Source organism: Cyanistes caeruleus, chromosome 30 (assembly GCF_971803275.1).
Source record: "Cyanistes caeruleus chromosome 30, bCyaCae1.hap1.1, whole genome shotgun sequence".
Taxonomy (NCBI): Eukaryota; Metazoa; Chordata; class Aves; order Passeriformes; family Paridae; genus Cyanistes; species Cyanistes caeruleus.
This window is the reverse complement of record NC_141730.1, coordinates 2,170,815-2,189,579: the sequence shown is the minus strand read 5'-3', so window position 1 is coordinate 2,189,579 and position 18,765 is coordinate 2,170,815. Positions and strand designations below refer to the sequence as shown.

The 18,765-nt window shown below is 61.4% G+C and overlaps 1 protein-coding gene across 1 annotated transcript; it reads right to left on the bottom strand.

Annotated features, from left to right (window-relative positions):
* Positions 1-1,488: 1,488 nt before the first annotated feature.
* On the bottom strand, positions 1,489-18,764 carry USF1 (upstream transcription factor 1). Its single transcript, XM_086866351.1, has 11 exons — positions 18,660-18,764; positions 14,996-15,064; positions 14,337-14,386; positions 11,325-11,443; positions 9,851-9,952; positions 8,039-8,228; positions 7,174-7,261; positions 6,051-6,109; positions 4,153-4,247; positions 3,934-4,062; positions 1,489-2,352 (listed from the first exon to the last, which is right to left on the bottom strand). Exons 1-11 carry the CDS (start codon positions 18,716-18,718, stop codon positions 2,263-2,265), a joined length of 1,050 nt encoding a protein of 349 aa, XP_086722477.1. The 5' UTR covers positions 18,719-18,764; the 3' UTR covers positions 1,489-2,262.
* Between the last annotated feature and the right edge of the window lies 1 nt (position 18,765).

Below are 18,765 nucleotides of genomic sequence, written 5' to 3'. Positions count from 1 at the left end.
GAACGAATTTGGGAGAATTTTGGGGTCTTTTTGGGGGAATTCTTGGCAGTTTTGGGGTTTTTTGGATAAAATCTGGATATTTTTTTAAGATCCCTGAACGAATTTGTGAGAATTTGGGGGGAATTTTGGGAGAATTCTTGGAAGTTTTGGGGTTTTTTGGATAAAATCAGGAATTTTTTTAGGATTTCTGAATGAATTAATGAGAATTTTGGGGTCTTTTGGGGGGAATTCTTGGAAGTTTTGGGGTTTCTGGATAAAATCAGGAATTTTTTTAGGATTCCTGAACGAATTTGGGAGAATTTTGAGGGAATTCCTGGCAATTTTGGGGTTTTTTGGATAAAATCAGGAATTTTTTAAGGGTCCCTGAATGAATTAATGAGAATTTTGGGGTCTTTTTGGGGGAATTCTTGGCAATTTTGGGGTTTCTGGATAAATCAGGATTTTTTTTAAGATCCCTGAACGAATTTGTGAGAATTTGGGGGGAATTTTGGGAGAATTCTTGGAAGTTTTGGGGTTTCTGGATAAAATCAGGAATTTTTTTAGGATTCCTGAATGAATTCGGGAGAATTTTGAGGGAATTCCTGGCAATTTTGGGGTTTTTGGATAAAATCAGAAATTTTTTTAGGATTTCTGAATGAATTTATGAGAATTTTGGGGTCTTTTTGGGGGAATTCTTGGAGGTTTTGGGGTTCCTGGATAAATCAGGATTTTTTTTAAGATCCCTGAACGAATTTGTGCGAATTTTGGGGCCTTTTTGGGGGAATTCTTGGAGGTTTTGGGGTTTTTGGATAAAATCAGGAATTTTTTAAGGGTCCCTGAATGAATTTGGGAGAATTTTGGGGTCTTTTTGAGGGAATTCTTGGAGGTTTTGGGGTTTTTTGGATAAAATCAGGAATTTTTTTAGGATTTCTGAATGAATTTGGGAGAATTTGGGGGGAATTTTGGGGGAATTCTTGGCAATTTTGGGGTTCCTGGATAAATCAGGATTTTTTTTTAAGATCCCTGAACGAATTTGTGAGAATTTGGGGGGAATTTTGGGGGAATTCTTGGAAGTTTTGGGGTTTTTTGGATAAAATCTGGAATTTTTTAGGATCCCTGAAAGAATTTGTGAGAATTTGGGGGGAATTTTGGGGGAATTCTTGGAAGTTTTGGGGTTTTTTGGATAAAATCAGGAATTTTTTAAGGGTCCCTGAATGAATTAATGAGAATTTGGGGGGAATTTTGGGGGAATTCTTGGCAGTTTTGGGGTTCCTGGATAAAATCTGGATATTTTTAGGATTCCTGAACGAATTTGGGAGAATTTTGGGGTCTTTTTGGGGGAATTCTTGGCAATTTTGGGGTTTTTTGGATAAAATCAGGAATTTTTTCAGGATCCCTGAATAAATCTGGGAGAATTTTGGGTTTTCCCTGGATGGATCCAGAGGAATTTCGGGGATCCCTCGTGGATTGGGGGAGGGGGGGGTTGGGAAAAACCTGGAGGACCTAAAAAAAACAAATCCCTATTTTTATTTCTTTTCCGCTTTTTTTTTTTTTTTTTTTTCCTTGGAATTTTTGTGGTTTTTGGTTTTTTTTTTTTTTGTTTTTTGTTTTTTGCAATTCCGAGAGTTTTAAAAAAAAAAAAAAAAAAAAAAAAAAATTTCCCAAAACCCCGCGGGGGGGGGGGATGGGGGGGGAGGGGTGGGGGAGGGGTAAAAAGGGAGGGTGGGGGAGGGGCGTGAGGGTCCCAACCCCCCCCCAAACCCCCTCCCCCAACCCCAAAACCCCGCGGGGGGAGGGGAGGGGAGACCCCAAATCCCCTTTTTTTTTTTTTTGGGGGGGGGGGGGGGGTGTGTCCCAAATTTTAAGGGGGGGGGGAGGGGGAGGGGTCCCAAAATTTTGGGGGTGGGGGAGGGGCCCACCGGGCCGAGAGCGTGGGGGGTGAATTTTGGGGTGGGGGAGGGGAGAGACATTTGAAGGGATTTTGGGGGGAATTTGGGGGATTTTGGGGGTGAATGGGGGGGGGGGGTCTCGGAGCCCCCCGAGACCACGCGGGAGGGGGTGGGGGAGGGGTCACACGGTCATGATTGGGTGGGGGAGGGGCAGAACCGAGTGCGGGGTGGGGGAGGGGGAGAAGGGGGAGATTCCGAGGGGTGGGGGAGGTTTTGGGGTGAATTTGGGGGGGTTTTGGGGGTCCCTGGGTGGGGTTGGGGGTCCCGGGGGGGGGTTGGGGTGCGGGGGGTGGATTTGGGGGGGGTTTTGGGGGGTCCCGGGGGGGTTTTGGGGTCAGTGGGTGTCGTTTTTGATGACGATCTCCAGCCCGTGCTGGCGCAGCTGCGCCCGCAGCAGCAGGTTCTTGTTCTTCAGCTCCTCCACCTGAATTTGGGGGGTCCCGAGGGGGTTTTGGGGGGGTCAGACACCCCAAAATATCCCCCGGGACCCCAAAACACCTCCCTGGTACATTCCCAGTACAGCCCAGTGCTCCCAGTAACCCAAAGCCACAGCAGCAGGTTCTTGTTCTCCAGCTCCTCTGCCTCAATTTGGGGGGTCCTGGGGGGGTTTGGGGGGTCCCGGGGGGGTTGGGGGGGGGTCCCGGGGGGGTTTTGGGGGGTCAGACACCCCCAGGGATCCCAAAATATCCCCCAGGACCCCAAATCCCCCCCCAGTGCTCCCAGTGCTCCCAATCCCATCCCAACGATCCCAGTCCCATCCCAGTGTCCCCAATCCCATCCCAGTGTCCCCAGTCCCATCCCAGTGCTCCCAGTCCCATCCCAGTGCTCCCAGTCCCATCCCAGTGTCCCCAATCCCATCCCAGTGTCCCCAGTCCCATCCCAGTGTCCCCAATCCCATCCCAGTGCTCCCAGTCCCATCCCAACGATCCCAGTCCCATCCCAGTGTCCCCAGTGCTCCCAGTCCCATCCCCGTGTCCCCAGTCCCATCCCAACGATCCCAGTCCCATCCCAGTCCCATCCCAGTGCTCCCAGTCCCATCCCAATGATCCCAGTCCCATCCCAGTGTCCCCAACCCCATCCCAATGTCCCCAGTCCCATCCCAGTGCTCCCAGTCCCATTCCCAGTGCTCCCAGTCCCACCCCAATGTCCCCAGTCCCATCCCAGTGTCCCCAGTCCCATCCCAGTGCTCCCAGTCCCATTCCCAGTGCTCCCAGTCCCACCCCAATGTCCCCAGTCCCATCCCAGTGCTCCCAGTCCCATCCCAGTGCTCCCAGTGCTCCCAGTCCCATCCCAGTGCTCCCAGTGCTCCCAGTCCCATCCCAGTCCCATTCCCAGTGCTCCCAGTGTCCCCAGTCCCATCCCAGTGCTCCCAGTCCCACCTGCTGGCGCAGGACCTCGTTGTCCATCTGCAGCTGGTCCAGCCCCAATCCCATCGATCCCAATCCCATCCCAGTGTCCCCAGTCCCATCCCAGTGCTCCCAGTGCCATCCCAGTGTCCCCAATCCCATCCCAGTGTCCCCAGTCCCATCCCAATCCCATCACAGTTCCATCCCAGTGCTCCCAATCCCATCCCAGTGTCCCCAGTCCCATCCCAGTGTCCCCAGTCCCATCCCAGTGTCCCCAGTCCCATCCCAGCCCCATTCCCAGTGCTCCCAGTGCTCCCAGTGCTCCCAGTGCCATCCCAGTGTCCCCAGTCCCATCCCAGTGTCCCCAGTCCCATTCCCAGTCCCATCCCAGTGCTCCCAGTCCCATCCCAGTCCCATCCCAGTGTTCCCAGTCCCATCCCAGTCCCATCCCAGTGCTCCCAGTGTCCCCAGTCCCATCCCAGTGTCCCCAGTCCCATCCCAGTCCCATCCCAGTGTTCCCAGTCCCATCCCAGTCCCATCCCAGTGTTCCCAGTCCCATCCCAGTCCCATCCCAGTGCTCCCAGTGTCCCCAGTCCCATCCCAGTGCTCCCAGTGCTCCCAGTCCCATCCCAGTCCCATCCCAGTGCTCCCAGTCCCACCTGCTGGCGCAGGACCTCGTTGTCCATCTGCAGCTGGTCCAGGCCCTGCAGCTCCTCGCTCAGCCGCAGGTTGCTCTGCCGCAGCTCCTGGATGTAATCGCAGGCCTTGGACAGGATCCCGCCCTTGCTCTGGGAATTCCGGGATTCCGGGGTCAGCTCGGGAATTCGGGGATCCCCAAATCCCGAATCCGTGACGGGGGGGGAGGGGAGGGCTGGGACCTGTCCGGATTTGGTGTTTTCCATGGAGCAGTCGGGGATGATCTTGGACAGCTGCACGATCCAGTTGTTGATCTTGTCCCGGCGCCGGCGCTCCACTGGGAGAGGGAATTCCGTGGGAATGGGAAATGGGAACGGGAATTCCCGTGGGAATGGGGATTGGGAGCGGGAATTCCGTGGGAATGGGGGATGAGAATTCCCGTGGGAATGGGGAATGGGAACGGGAATTCCCGTGGGAATGGGGGATTGGGAGCAGGAATTCCCGTGGGAATGGGGAATGGGAACGGGAATTCCCATGGGAATGGGGGATTGGGAGCGGGAATTCCCGTGGGAATGGGGAACGGGAATTCCCATGGAAATGGGGGATTGGGAGCGGGAATTCCGGGGGAATGGGGGACGGGAATTCCCGTGGGAATGGGGAATGGGAACGGGAATTCCCGTGGGAATGGGGAACGGGAATTCCCAGGGGAATGGGGGATTGGGAGCAGGAATTCCCGGGGGAATGGGGAACGGGAATTCCCGGGGGAATGGGGAACGGGAATTCCCAGTGGGAATGGGGAATTGGGAACGGGAATTCCCTGGGGAATGGGGAACGGGAATTCCCAGGGGAATGGGGAATGGGAATGGGGGATTGTGAATGGGAATTCCCGTGGGAATGGGGATTGGGAATTCCGTGGGAATGGGGAACGGGAATTCCTGGGGGAATGGGGGATGGGAATGGGGGATTGTGAATGGGAATTCCCGTGGGAATGGGGATTGGGAATTCCGTGGGAATGGGGAACGGGAATTCCCATGGGAATGGGGGATTGGGAGCAGGAATTCCCGGGGAAATGGGGAACGGGAATTCCCGTGGGAATGGGGAAGGGGAATTCCCGTGGGAATGGGGGATTGGGAATTCCCGTGGGAATGGGGAACGGGAATTGCCGTGGGAATGGGGGATGGGAATGGGAATTCCCATGGAAATGGGGGATTGGGAGCGGGAATTCCCGTGGGAATGGGGAACGGGAATTCCCGTGGGAATGGGGAAGGGGAATTCCCGTGGGAATGGGGAACGGGAATTCCCAGGGGAATGGGGAACGGGAATTCCCGTGGGAATGGGGGATTGGGAACGGGAATTCCCGTGGGAATGGGGGATTGGGAACGGGAATTCCCGTGGGAATGGGGGATGGGAATGGGGGATTGGGAGCGGGAATTCCCGTGGGAATGGGGGATTGGGAACGGGAATTCCCGTGGGAATGGGGAGCGGGAATTCCCGTGGGAATGGGAGATGGGAATTCCCGTGGGAATGGGAGATGGGAACGGGAATTCCCGTGGGAATGGGGGATTGGGAAATGGGAATTCCTGTGGGAATGGGGAACGGGAATGGGGGATTGGGAATTCCCATGGGAATGGGGAACGGGAATTCCCATGGGAATGGGGGATTTGGAACAGGAATTCCCAGTGGGAATGGGGGATTGGGAATTCCCAGTGGGAATGGGAGATTGGAATGCCCAGTGGGAATGGGGGATGGGAATGGGAATTCCCGTGGGAATGGGGGATTGGGAATGGGAATTCCCGTGGGAATGGGGGATGGGAATGGGAATTCCCAGTGGGAATGGGGATTGGGGGATGGGGAATGGGGGATTGGGGGATTGGGAATTCCCAGTGGGAATGGGGGATGGGAATGGGAATTCCCGTGGGAATGGGGATTGGAAATGGGGGATTGGGAGCGGGAATTCCCGTGGGAATGGGGGATTGGGAACGGGAATTCCCGTGGGAATGGGGAACGGGAACAGGAATTCCCAGTGGGAATGGGGGATTGGGAATGGGAATTCCCGTGGGAATGGGGATTGGGGGATGGGGAATGGGGGGATTGGGGGATTGGGATGACCCCGGATCGGGATCGGGATCGGCCCCGGTACCTTCATTGTGCTGTGCCCGGCGCTTCTCGTCCCGCGTGGCTCGGGGAGCCTCCGACTTCCTGCGGGGGGGAACAGGTGAGAACAGGTGAGAACAGGTGAGAACAGGAGGGAACAGGTGAGAACAGGTGGGAACAGGTGAGAACAGGTGGGAACAGGTGGGAACAGGTGAGAACAGGTGAGAACAGGTGAGAACAGGTGAGAACAGGTGAGAACAGGCGGGAACAGGTGGGAACAGATGGGAACAGGTGAGAACAGGTGAGAACAGGAGGGAACAGGTGAGAACAGGTGAGAACAGGTGAGAACAGGTGGGAACAGGTGAGAACAGGTGAGAACAGGTGAGAACAGGTGGGAACAGGTGGGAACAGGTGAGAACAGGGGGGAACAGGTGAGAACAGGTGAGAACAGGTGGGAATAGGTGGGAACAGGAGAGAACAGGTGGGAACAGGTGGGAACAGGTGAGAACAGGTGGGAACAGGTGAGAACAGGTGGGAACAGGTGGGAACAGGTGAGAACAGGTGGGAACAGGAGGGAACAGGTGAGAACAGGTGGGAACAGGTGGGAACAGGAGGGAACAGGTGGGAACAGGTGGGAACAGGTGAGAACAGGTGGGAACAGGAGGGAACAGGAGGGAACAGGTGAGAACAGGTGAGAACAGGAGGGAACAGGTGGGAACAGGTGGGAACAGGTGAGAACAGGTGGGAACAGGTGAGAACAGGTGGGAACAGGTGAGAACAGGTGGGAACAGGTGGGAACAGGTGAGAACAGGTGGATACAGAAGGGAACAGGTGAGAACAGGTGGATACAGGAGGGAACAGGTGAGAACACATGAGAACAGGTGAGAACACGAGGGAACAGGTGGGCACAGGTGGGCACAGGTATGTCTGAGTGTACCTCTGGTATGCCCCAGGTGTATCTCAGGTGCCCCCAGGTGTAACCCCAGTGTGCCCTGGTACCCTCAGGTGTATCCCAGGTGTATCCAGGTACCCTCAGGTGTATCCCAGGTGTATCCCAGGTGTCCCCAGGTGTCCCCAGGTACCCCCAGGTACCCTCAGGTGTATCCCAGGTGTATCCCAGGTGTCCCCAGGTGTATCCCAGGTACCCCCAGGTGTCCCCAGGTACTCACGGGGAGTAGGGGTGGGCGCGGGGGGCGATGGAGCGCTGGGCTCCCCCCGGGAGCACCTCCTGTGGTGACATCATCACGAAAAACTGCCCTGAGAGACCAGAGCCACAGGTGAGACCCCAAACCCACAGGTGAGACCCCAAACCCCACAGGTGGGACCCCAAACCCCACAGGAGAGACCCCAAACCCCACAGGTGGGACCCCAAACCCCACAGGAGAGACCCCAAACCCCACAGGTGAGACCCCAAACCCCACAGGTGAGACCCCAATCCCACAGGTGGGACCCCAATTGCATCCACGTGACCCTAACCCTTTCCAGGTGACCCCAAACCCCTTCCAGATGACCCCAAACCCACCCAAGGTGACCCCAAACCCACCCAGATGACCCCAAACCCCATCCAGGTGACCCCAAACCTTATCCAGGTGACCCCAAACCTTATCCAGGTGATCCCAAACCCACCCAGGTGACCCCAAACCCACCCAGATGACCCCAAACCCAACCAGGTGACAACAAACCCACCCAGGTGACCCCAAACCCAACCAGGTGACCCCAAACCTTGTCCAGATGACCCCAAACCCAACCAGGTGACCCCAAACCTTGTCCAGGTGACCCCAAACCTTGTCCAGGTGACCCCAAACCCACCCAGATGACCCCAAACCCACCCAGGTGACAACAAACCCACCCAGGTGACCCAAAACCCAACCAGATGTCCCCAAACCCCATCCAGGTGACCCTGAACCTTGTCCAGATGACCCCAAACCCTGTCCAGGTGACCCCAAACCCAACCAGGTGACCCCAAACCCAACCAGATGTCCCCAAACCCAACCAGGTGACCCCAAACCCTGTCCAGGTGCCAGCAGGGCTCACCTGTGGGCGTGGGCTGTCCCAGCAGCGCCTCGGAGCTCTGCGTGGTGACCACGGCGGTGGCGGCGGTGGCGGCGGTGGCGGCGGCGCCGTCGGCCACGCCCGCCGCAGGGAAGTAGGTGTAGTGCGTCTCGCTGGGCGCCGCCTCCGAATCCACCGCGTCCTCGCTCGTGAACGCGCCCTGGATCACCGCCTGCCGCGGGGGGACAGGTGAGGGACAGGGGACAGGTGAGGGCCAGGGGACAGGTGAGGGCCAGGGGACAGGTGAGGGACAAGGGACAGGTGAGACACTGGGGACAGGTGAGGGACAGGGGACAGGTGAGACACCGGGGACAGGTGAGGGACAGGGGACAGGTGAGACACCCAGGGGACAGGTGAGACACCGGGGACAGGTGAGACACCGGGGACAGGTGAGACACCCAGGGGACAGGTGAGACACCGGGGACAGGTGAGGGACAGGGGACAGGTGAGACACCCAGGGGACAGGTGAGACACCAGGGACAGGTGAGGGACAGGGGACAGGTGAGGGACAGGGGACAGGTGAGGGACAGGGGACAGGTGAGACACCGGGGACAGGTGAGACAGGTGAGACACCGGGGACAGGTGAGGGACAGGGGACAGGTGAGACACCGGGGACAGGTGAGACACCCAGGGGACAGGTGAGGGACAGGTGAGACAGGAGAGACACCGGGGACAGGTGAGACAGGTGAGACACCGGGGACAGGTGAGACACCGGGGACAGGTGAGGGACAGGGGACAGGTGAGACACCAGGGGACAGGTGAGGGACAGGGGACAGGTGAGACACCAGGGGACAGGTGAGACACCCAGGGGACAGGTGAGGGACAGGTGAGACAGGAGAGACACCGGGGACAGGTGAGACACCGGGGACAGGTGAGACAGGTGAGACACCGGGGACAGGTGAGGGACAGGAGACAGGTGAGGGACAGGGGACAGGTGAGACACCGGGGATAGGTGAGACACCGGGGATAGGTGAGACACCAGGGGACAGGTGAGGGACAGGGGACAGGTGAGGGACAGGGGACAGGTGAGACATGGGGGGAGACACCGGGGGGGACAGGTGAGACACCGGGGACAGGTGAGGGACAGGGGACAGGTGAGACATGGGGGGACAGGTGAGACAGGTGAGACACCGGGGACAGGTGAGACATGGGGGGGACACCAGGGGGGACAGGTGAGGTACAGGGGACAGGTGAGACACCAGGGACAGGTGAGACACCCAGGGGACAGGTGAGACATGGGGGGACAGGTGAGACATGGGGGTGTGGCAGTAGGCGTGGCCAGATGCCACACCTATGTCATGGATTGGGTGTGGCACAGGTGACAAAGGGGGGTGTGGGAGTGGGCGTGGCCAGGTGCCACACCTGTGTCATGGATTGGGTGTGGCACAGGTGACAAAGGGGGGGTGTGGCAGTGGGCGTGGCCAGGTGCCACACCTGTGTCATGGACTGGGTATGGCACAGGTGGGATGGGGACAGTGGGCACGGCACAGGTGGGATGGGGACTGTGGGCATGGCAGTGGGCGTGGCCAGGTGACACACCTGTGTCATGGATTGGGTGTGGCACAGGTGGGATGGGGACAGTGGGCGTGGCAGTGGGCGTGGCCAGATGCCACACCTATGTCATGGACTGGGTGTGGCACAGGTGGGATGGGGACAGTGGGTGTGGCAGTGGGTGTGGCCAGGTGACACACCTGTCATGGACTGGGTGGGGCACAGATGGGATGGGGACTGTGGGTGTGGCACAGGTGGGATGGGGACTGTGGGCGTGGCAGTGGGCGTGGCCAGGTGACACACCTGTGTCATGGACTGGGTGGCTGGGTAGCCGCTGATGGCGCTGGTGCCCTCGGTCTGCGCGTCCAGCTGCCCGTCAGCCACCTGGATCACCCGGTACATCACCTGGGACAGGTGGGACAGGTGAGACTGAGACCCCAAACCCCTCAGTGTCACCACCTGGATCACCCAGAACCTCACCTGGGACAGGTGGGACACTCAGGTGAGACAGAGACCCCAAACCCATTCCCAGTGTCCCCTGAGTGCCCTGGTGTCACCACCTGGAACATCACCTGCCACAGGTGTGCCACCCCACAGTGTCCCACAGGTGTCCCCAGGTGTGTCACACCTGCTCTTGGTGTGGAACCAAAGCCCCCCAGGGTTACCCCAGGTGTATCCCAGGTGTGTCCAGGCATGTCCAGGTATATCCCAGGTGTGCCCCAGGTGTGGCCAGGTGTATCCCAGGTGTGTCCAAGTATATCCCAGGTGTGTCCAGGTGTGTTCCAGGTGTGCCCAGGTGTGCCCAAGTGTGTCCAGGTGTGTCCAGGTATATCCCAGCTGTGTCCAGGTGTTCCCAGATGCCCTCCAGATGTATCCCAGGTGTGCCCATGTATCCCCAGGTGCATCCAGGTGTACTCCAGCTGCCCCCAGGAGTGCCCAGGTGTGCCCCAGCTGCCCCCAGGTGTACTCCAGGTGTGCCCAGGTGTGCCCCAGCTGCCCCCAGGTGTGCCCAGGTGTGCCCCAGCTGCCCCCAGGTGTGCCCAGGTGTACCCCAGGTGCATCCAGGTGTATCCCAGGTGCACTCCAGCTGCCCCCAGGTGTGCCCAGGTGTATGCCAGGTGTTCCCAGGTGTGCCCCAGCTGCCCCCAGGTGTGCTCCAGGTGTGCCCAGGTGTGCCCCAGCTGCCCCCAGGTGTACTCCAGGTGTCCCCAGGTGTGCCCCAGCTGCCCCCAGGTGTGCCCTGGTGTACTCCAGGTGTCCCCAGGTGTGCCCCAGCTGCCCCCAGGTGTGCCCCAGGTGTGCCCAGGTGTGCCCAGGTGTGCCCCAGGTGTCCCCAGGTGTGCCCAGGTGTGCCCCAGGTGTGCCCCAGGTGTGCCCAGGTGTGCCCTGGTGTACTCCAGGTGTCCCCAGGTGTGCCCCAGCTGCCCCCAGGTGTGCCCCAGGTGTGCCCAGGTGTGCCCCAGCTGTCCCCAGGTGTCCCCAGGTGTCCCCAGGTGTCCCCAGGTGTGCCCAGATGTCCCCAGGTGTCCACAGGTGTGCCCAGGTGTGCCCAGGTGTGCCCAGGTGTGCCCCAGCTGCCCCCAGGTGTCCCCAGGTGTGCCCAGGTACCCCCAGGTGTGCCCAGGTGTCCCCAGGTGTGCCCAGGTGTCCCCAGGTGTGCCCCAGCTGCCCCCAGATGTGCCCCAGGTGTGCCCCAGGTATGCCCAGGTGTGCCCCAGGTGTCCCCAGGTGTGCCCAGGTGTCCCCAGGTGTCCCCAGGTGTGCCCAGGTGCGGTACCTGTGTGCCGCCGCCCTCGGTCCTGAACACATACTTGACGCCGGGGTCGGGGAAGGTGGCGGCCGATTGGATGCTGGCGATGGCCACGCTCGTGGGGTCCTCCCCGGTGGCCACCGAGCCTGGGGACAGCCACGAGTGGGGAGGGGCACCCCAAAATGGGGGGGGAGCACCCCAAACTGGGGGGAGCACCCTGAACTGGGGGGGGGAGCACCCCAAACTGGGGGGGTGGAACACCCCAAAATGGGGGGGTTGAACACCCCAAACTGGGGGGAGCACCCCAAACTGGGAGGGGGAGCACCCCAAACTGGGGGGAGCACCCCAAACTGGGGGGGGAGCACCCCAAACTGGGGGGTGCACCCCAAACTGGGGGGAGCACCCTGAACTGGGAGGGGGAGCACCCCAAACTGGGAGGGGGAGCACCCCAAACTGGGGGGTGCACCCCAAACTGGGGGGTGCAGCACCCCATACTGGGGGGAGCACCCTGAACTGGGGGGAGCACCCCAAAATGGGGGGGGGAGCACCCCAAACTGGGGGGAGCACCCCAAACTGGGGGGAGCACCCTGAACTGGGAGGGGGAGCACCCCAAACTGGGGGGTGCAGCACCCCAAACTGGGGGGGGGAGCACCCCAAACTGGGGGGAGCACCCTGAACTGGGAGGGGGAGCACCCCAAAATGGGGGAACACCCCAAAATGGGGGGAGCACCCCAAAATGGGGGGGGGAGCACCCCAAACTGGGGGGAGCACCCCAAACTTGGGGGAACACCCCAAAATGGGGGAAGGGAGCACCCCAAACTGGGGGGAACACCCCGAACTGGGGGGGGGAGCACCCCAAAATCGGGGGGGCGGAGCACCCCAAAATTGGGAGGGGGTGGGGGGGAACTAAAAGTGGGGAGGGGGTGCCCCAAATTGGGGGGGAGGGATCATTCTGAACTGGGGAGGGGGCAGCACAGCAGGGGGGCATTCCCCTCCCCCCAACCCCTTCATAGCCCCCCCAAATTCTCCAAACACCCCCCAAAAACCCCCCCAGAACCCCCCCAGAGCCCCCCATGACACCCCACAGACCCCACAGACCCCAAACCCCCCCAGAGCCCCCCCATGACACCCCACAGACCCCAAACCCCCCCAAACCCCCCCCAGAGCCCCCCCATGACACCCCACAGACCCCATAACACCCCACAGACCCCAAACCCCCCCAGAACCCCTCCAGAGCCCCCCCATGACACCCCACAGACCCCATAACACCCCACAGACCCCAAACCCCCCCAAACCCCCCCAGAGCCCCCCCATGACACCCCACAGACCCCAAACCCCCCAGAGCCCCCCCATGACACCCCACAGACCCCATAACACCCCACAGACCCCAAACCCCCCCAGAACCCCTCCAGAGCCCCCCCATGACACCCCACAGACCCCATAACACCCCACAGACCCCAAACCCCCCCAAACCCCCCCAGAGCCCCCCCATGACACCCCACAGACCCCACAGACCCCAGAGCCCCCCCATGACACCCCACAGACCCCAAACCCCCCAGAGCCCCCCAGAGCCCCCCATGACACCCCACAGACCCCAAACCCCCCAGAGCCCCTCCAGAGCCCCCCCATAACACCCCACAGACCCCAAACCCCCCCAGAGCCCCCCCATGACACCCCACAGACCCCAAACCCCCCAGAACCCCTCCAGAACCCCCCCATGTCACCCCACAGACCCCAAACCCCCCCAAACCCCCCCAGAGCCCCCCCATAACACCCCACAGACCCCAAACCCCCCAGAGCCCCCCCATAACACCCCACAGACCCCAAACCCCCTCCAAACCCCCCCATGACACCCCACAGACCCCAAACCCCCCTGAACCCCCCCATAAACCCCAAAACCCTCCAAAAAAAAAACCCCATAATCCCATCACAGCCCCCCCAAAAAGACCCCAAACCCCCCCCAAACCCCCCCAGAGCCCCCCATGACACCCCACAGACCCCAAAACCCCCCACAGACCCCCCATGACACCCCACAGACCCCATGACACCCCCAGAACCCCCCCAGAGCCCCCCCATAACACCCCACAGACCCCATGACACCCCACATACCCCAAACCCCCCAGAGCCCCCCCATAAACCCCAAAACCCTCCCAAAAAAAACCCCATAATCCCATCACAGCCCCCTCAAAACCCCCCAAAAAGACCCCAAAACCTCCCCAAATCCCCCCACAGCCCCCCATGACACCCCACAGACCCCAAACCCCCCCAGAACCCCTGCAGAGCCCCCCCATGACACCCCACAGACCCCAAACCCCTCCAGAGCCCCCCCATGACACCCCACAGACCCCAAACCCCCTCCAAACCCCCCCATGACACCCCACAGACCCCAAACCCCCCCAGAGCCCCCCCAGAGCCCCCCCATGACACCCCACAGACCCCAAACCCCTCCAGAGTCCCCCCATGACACCCCACAGACCCCATAACACCCCCAAACCCCCCCAGAGCCCCCCATGACACCCCACACACCCCAAACCCCCCCAGAACCCCTCCAGAGCCTCCCCCATAACACCCCACATACCCCATAACACTCCACAGACCCCAAACCCCCCCAGAGCCCCCCCATAACACCCCACAGACCCCAAACCCCCCAGAACCCCTCCAGAACCCCCCCATGTCACCCCACAGACCCCAAACCCCCCAGAGCCCCCCCATAACACCCCACAGACCCCAAACCCCCTCCAAACCCCCCCATGACACCCCACAGACCCCAAACCCCCCCAGAACCCCTCCAGAGACCCCCAAAACACCCCACAGACCCCAAACCCCCCCAGAACCCCCCCAGAGCCCCCCCATAACACCCCACAGACCCCATGACACCCCACATACCCCAAACCCCCCCAGAGCCCCCCCATAAACCCCAAAACCCTCCCAAAAAAAACCCCCCATAATCCCATCACAGCCCCCCCAAAACCCCCCAAAAAGACCCCAAAACCTCCCCAGATCCCCCCCAGACCCCCAATTTCAGGGTCCCCCCCTCACCTTCCTGGATCTGCACTGTCCCCTCCTCCGTCTCGGCTGCTTTTTGCTGCCTGAGGGTGGCGGAACCCCAAAGTGAGGGGGGGTCCCTGAACCCCCAAACCCCCCCGAACCCCAAATCACCCACCCCTCGTGTATCCCACCCCTGGGGCATTTTGGGGGGGTCCTGGGGCAGTTTAAGGGGTCCTGGAGCCATTTTGGGAGTTCCAGATTGGATTTGGGGTGTCCTAGGGTGGCTTTGGGGGTCTGGGGCCATTTTAGGGGGGGGGTCTCTGGTCACTTTTGGAGGGTCCTGGGTCATTTTGGGGGTCCCAGAGCAGATTTTGGGGTCCCAGGTGAGTTTTGGGGATGCCAGGTTGGATTTTGGGGGTCCCAGGTTGGATTTTGGGGTCCCAGGTGAGTTTTGGGGATGCCAGGTTGGATTTTGGGGTCCCAGGTTGGATTTTGGGGTCCCAGGTGAGTTTTGGGGACGCCAGGTTGGATTTTGGGGGTCCCAGGTTGGATTTTGGGGTCCCAGGTGAGTTTTGGGGATGCCAGGTTGGATTTTGAGGGGTCCCAGAGCAGATTTTGGGGTCCCAGGTGAGTTTTGGGGATGCCAGGTTGGATTTTGGGGGTCCCAGGTGAGTTTGGGGGTCCCAGGTGAGTTTTGGGGTCCCACTCACCCCTTCATGGCTCGGCTCCCTCGGGCATCAGCGGGGCGGGAGCGGAGGAGCCTCGCGGCTTTCAGAGCCCTGCGGGGACAGCGGGGTCAGGGACACGGGGACACGGGGACACGGGGACACGGGGACATGGGGACACGGGGACACGGGGACATGGGGACATGGGGACAGCGGGGTCAGGGACATGGGGACACGGGGACACGGGGACATGGGGACATGGGGACACGGGGACAGCGGGGTCAGGGACATGGGGACATGGGGACACAGGGACACGGGGACATGGGGACAGAGGGACAGGGGGACAGAGGGACATGGGGACACAGGGACATGGGGACAGCGGGGTCAGGGACATGGGGACACGGGGACACGGGGACATGGGGACAGAGGGACATGGGGACAGAGGGACAGAGGGACATGGGGACATGGGGACATGGGGACAGAGGGACATGGGGACATGGGGACATGGGGACAGCGGGGTCAGGGACACGGGGACACGGGGACACGGGGACATGGGGACATGGGGACACGGGGACAGAGGGACAGGGACATGGGGACATGGGGACAGAGGGACAGGGACATGGGGACATGGGGACAGAGGGACAGGGACATGGGGACAGAGGGACATGGGGACAGAGGGACAGAGGGACATGGGGACAGCGGGGACACGGGGACATGGAGACAGAGGGACATGGGGACAGAGGGACATGGGGACAGAGGGACAGAGGGACAGGGGGACATGGGGACATGGGGACAGGAATACAGATGAACAGAGGGACAGGGGGACAGCGGGTCAGAGACATGGGGACAAAGGGACAGAGGGACAGGGGGACAGGGGGACAGGGACATGGGGACAGAGGGACACGGGGACAAAGGGACAGAGGGACAGAGGGACCAGAGGGACAGAGGTACAGGGGTACAGAGGAACAGGGATATAGAGGGACAGGGGGACAGTGGGTCAGGGACATGGGGACAGAGCGACAGCAGGGTCAGGGACATTGGGACAAAGGGACAGGGGGACAGCAGGGTCAGGGACACAGGGACATGAGGACACAGGGACAGAGGGACAGCAGGGTCAGGGACATGGGGACAGCAACACAGTGAGGTCAGGGACACCAGGACACAGGGACAGCAGGACATGGGGACACTGCAGACAATGGGGTTAGGGACAAAGGGACACAGGGGACATGGGGGTGAGGGACAGCAGGGTCAGGGATGCCAGCACACAGGGACAGCAGGACAGGGGGACAACAGGACACAGGGACACACGGACACCAGGATACAGGGACACTGGGATATGGGGACACCAGGATATAGGGACACTGGGGTCAGAGACATGGGGACACAGGGATATGGGGGTACAGGGACACCAGGACACTGGCACAATGGGGTTGGGGACACTGGGGTCAGGGACATGGGGACACTGGGGTCAGGGACATGGGGACACTGGGATATGGGGGTACAGGGACACTGGGACACGGGCACAGTGGGGTTGGGGACACTGGGACATGGGGACAAGGGATATGGGGGTACAGGGACACCGGGACATGGGCACAGTGGGGTTGGGGACACTGGGGTCAGGGACATGGGGACACAGGGATACAGGGATAAAGACACACAGGGGGACAGGGACATGGGGACAGAGACCCAGGGATGGGGACAGGGACAGGGGTGGGGACAGGGACACAGGAATACAAGGATGGGAACAGGGACAGGACAGGGACATGGGGGACACTGGGATGGGGACACTGGGAGGGGACACCGGGATGGGACACAGGGATGGGACACCGGGATGGGACACAGGGATGGGACACAGGGAGGGGACACTGGGAGGGGACACTGGGATGGGGACACTGGGAGGGGACACTGGGATGGGACATCAGGAGGGGACACCGGGAGGGGACACTGGGAGGGGACACAGGGATGGGGACACAGGGATGGGACACCGGGATGGGACACTGGGAGGGGACACTGGGATGGGGACACTGGGAGGGGACATCAGGAGGGGACACTGGGATGGGGACACTGGGATGGAGACACTGGGAGGGGACACCGGCCACCCTGACCAGACCACCAGCATGGGCCACTGGCCACCACAAGGGACACCGGCCACCACAAAGTGCCACCGTGATGGGACACTGGCCACTGTGACCAGCCACCGGCCACCACAACTGACCACTGGCCAAGGGACACCTGTGACCAGCCACATTTCCAGGTGTCCCCCCACTTCCCCACTCCAGGTGACATGTCCCCAAACCCACCCAACTTGTCCCCAAACCCACACAATTTGTCCCCAAACCCACACAATTTGTCCCCAAACCCACCCAACTTGTCCCCAAACCCACCAGCTGGCCCAGTGTGACACTTTGGGGTCCCCAAGCTGGCCATAACCTCCCCCCAGCGGGGACACCCTCAGTGTCCCCAGTGTCACCTGGGCTGGGGACACCCCAAGCAGTGGCAGTGACACCGTGTCCCCCCTCCCTGGGGGGTGTCCCTTGTCACCTCCCCCAGGATGAGGGAAATGGGGACACTGGAGGAGGTGACAAGTTGGGGGTCACTGGGGGGGAGGTGACAAGTTGGGGGTCACTGAGGGGGAGGTGACAAGTCGGGGGTCACTGGGGGGGAGGTGACAAGGTGGGGGTCACTGGGGGGGAGGTGACAAGGTGGGGGTCGCTGAGCGGGGTGTGACAAGGTGGGGGTCGCTGAGGGGGAGGTGACAAGGTGGGGGTCACTGAGGGGGAGGTGACAAGTTGGGGGTCACTGGGGGGGGTGACAAGTTGGGGGTCACTGAGGGGGAGGTGACAAGTTGGGGGTCACTGGGGGGGAGGTGACAGATTTGGGGACATGAATGAGGGGCTCTGGTGGGGACAGAGTGAGGACAGACAGTGACACAGCGGGAGGGTCGTTTATTGGGGTGACAGAGAAGGGGGGGGACACCAAGGGGCGTGACAGTGACCGTGGGGACACGCGTGAGGGGGGGGTGACAGTGACAGAGCCAGGGGAGGGACACAAGGCGGGGGGGGGGGGGTACAGGAAGGGAGGGTGACAAAACTGGAGGGGCGGTGACAGTGACAGAGCAGGAAGGGGGTGACAGAGTGGGAACACACAAAGGGGGGGGTGACACCAAGGGGGGGGTGACAGTAACGGAGCGGGGGTGACACCAAGGCGGGGGGGGGAGGTGACAGACCCGGGGGCGGACACGGAAGGAGGGAGGGTGACAAAGTGAGGGGTGGACACCAAAGGGGTGACAGCGACAGAACGGGGACACAGCCACGGGGCGGGGGGCGCCACCAGAGGGGAGGGGACACAAAAGGGGTGACAAAACGGGGAGGGGGCGGGGGGGCACAGCGTGGGCGACACTGCCACAGCGGGGGGGGGGAGGGGGGGCGGCGAGACCCGAAACGGTGACAAAGTGGGGGGAGGGGAGGGGTTGACACCGACACACGGCGGGGGGAGGGGACACCACCGAGGGGTGACAGTGACAACCCGCTGCGCGCGCCTGAGGGAGGGGGGGGGGTCACCCTCTCCGCCCCCCCCCCCCCCCCGCCCCACCCCGCGGGCCCGGCGGGCGCGGCCGCTCCCTCCCCACGGCCGGGGCCGTCCCGGGGTCGCGGTGTCCCGTTCCCGGCGAGCTTCGCCCCGCGGGGCCCCCCCGGGCCGCCCCCGGTACCTCTCGGCCTCGGGCCCTGCGCGCCTTCGGCCCCTTGTCTCGCCATGGGCCCCGCACATGCGCACGGCGCCGCCGCGCCGCCATCTTGGCCGCGGGCGGAAGTTCC

What these genes read in the sequence shown, in the direction of transcription:
- USF1 (XM_086866351.1), bottom strand. Translation starts at nt 18,718, where the DNA reads ATGTGCGGGGCCCATGGCGAGACAAGGGGCCGAAGGCGCGCAGGGCCC. An exon ending in GCAGGGCCCGAGGCCGAGAG is followed by an intron (nt 15,065 to 18,659) that starts GTACCGGGGGCG and finishes CTGTCCCCGCAG; the next exon opens with GGCTCTGAAAGCCGCGAGGC. An exon ending in AAAACACCAAATCCGGACAG is followed by an intron (nt 4,063 to 4,152) that starts GTCCCAGCCCTC and finishes CGGAATTCCCAG; the next exon opens with AGCAAGGGCGGGATCCTGTC.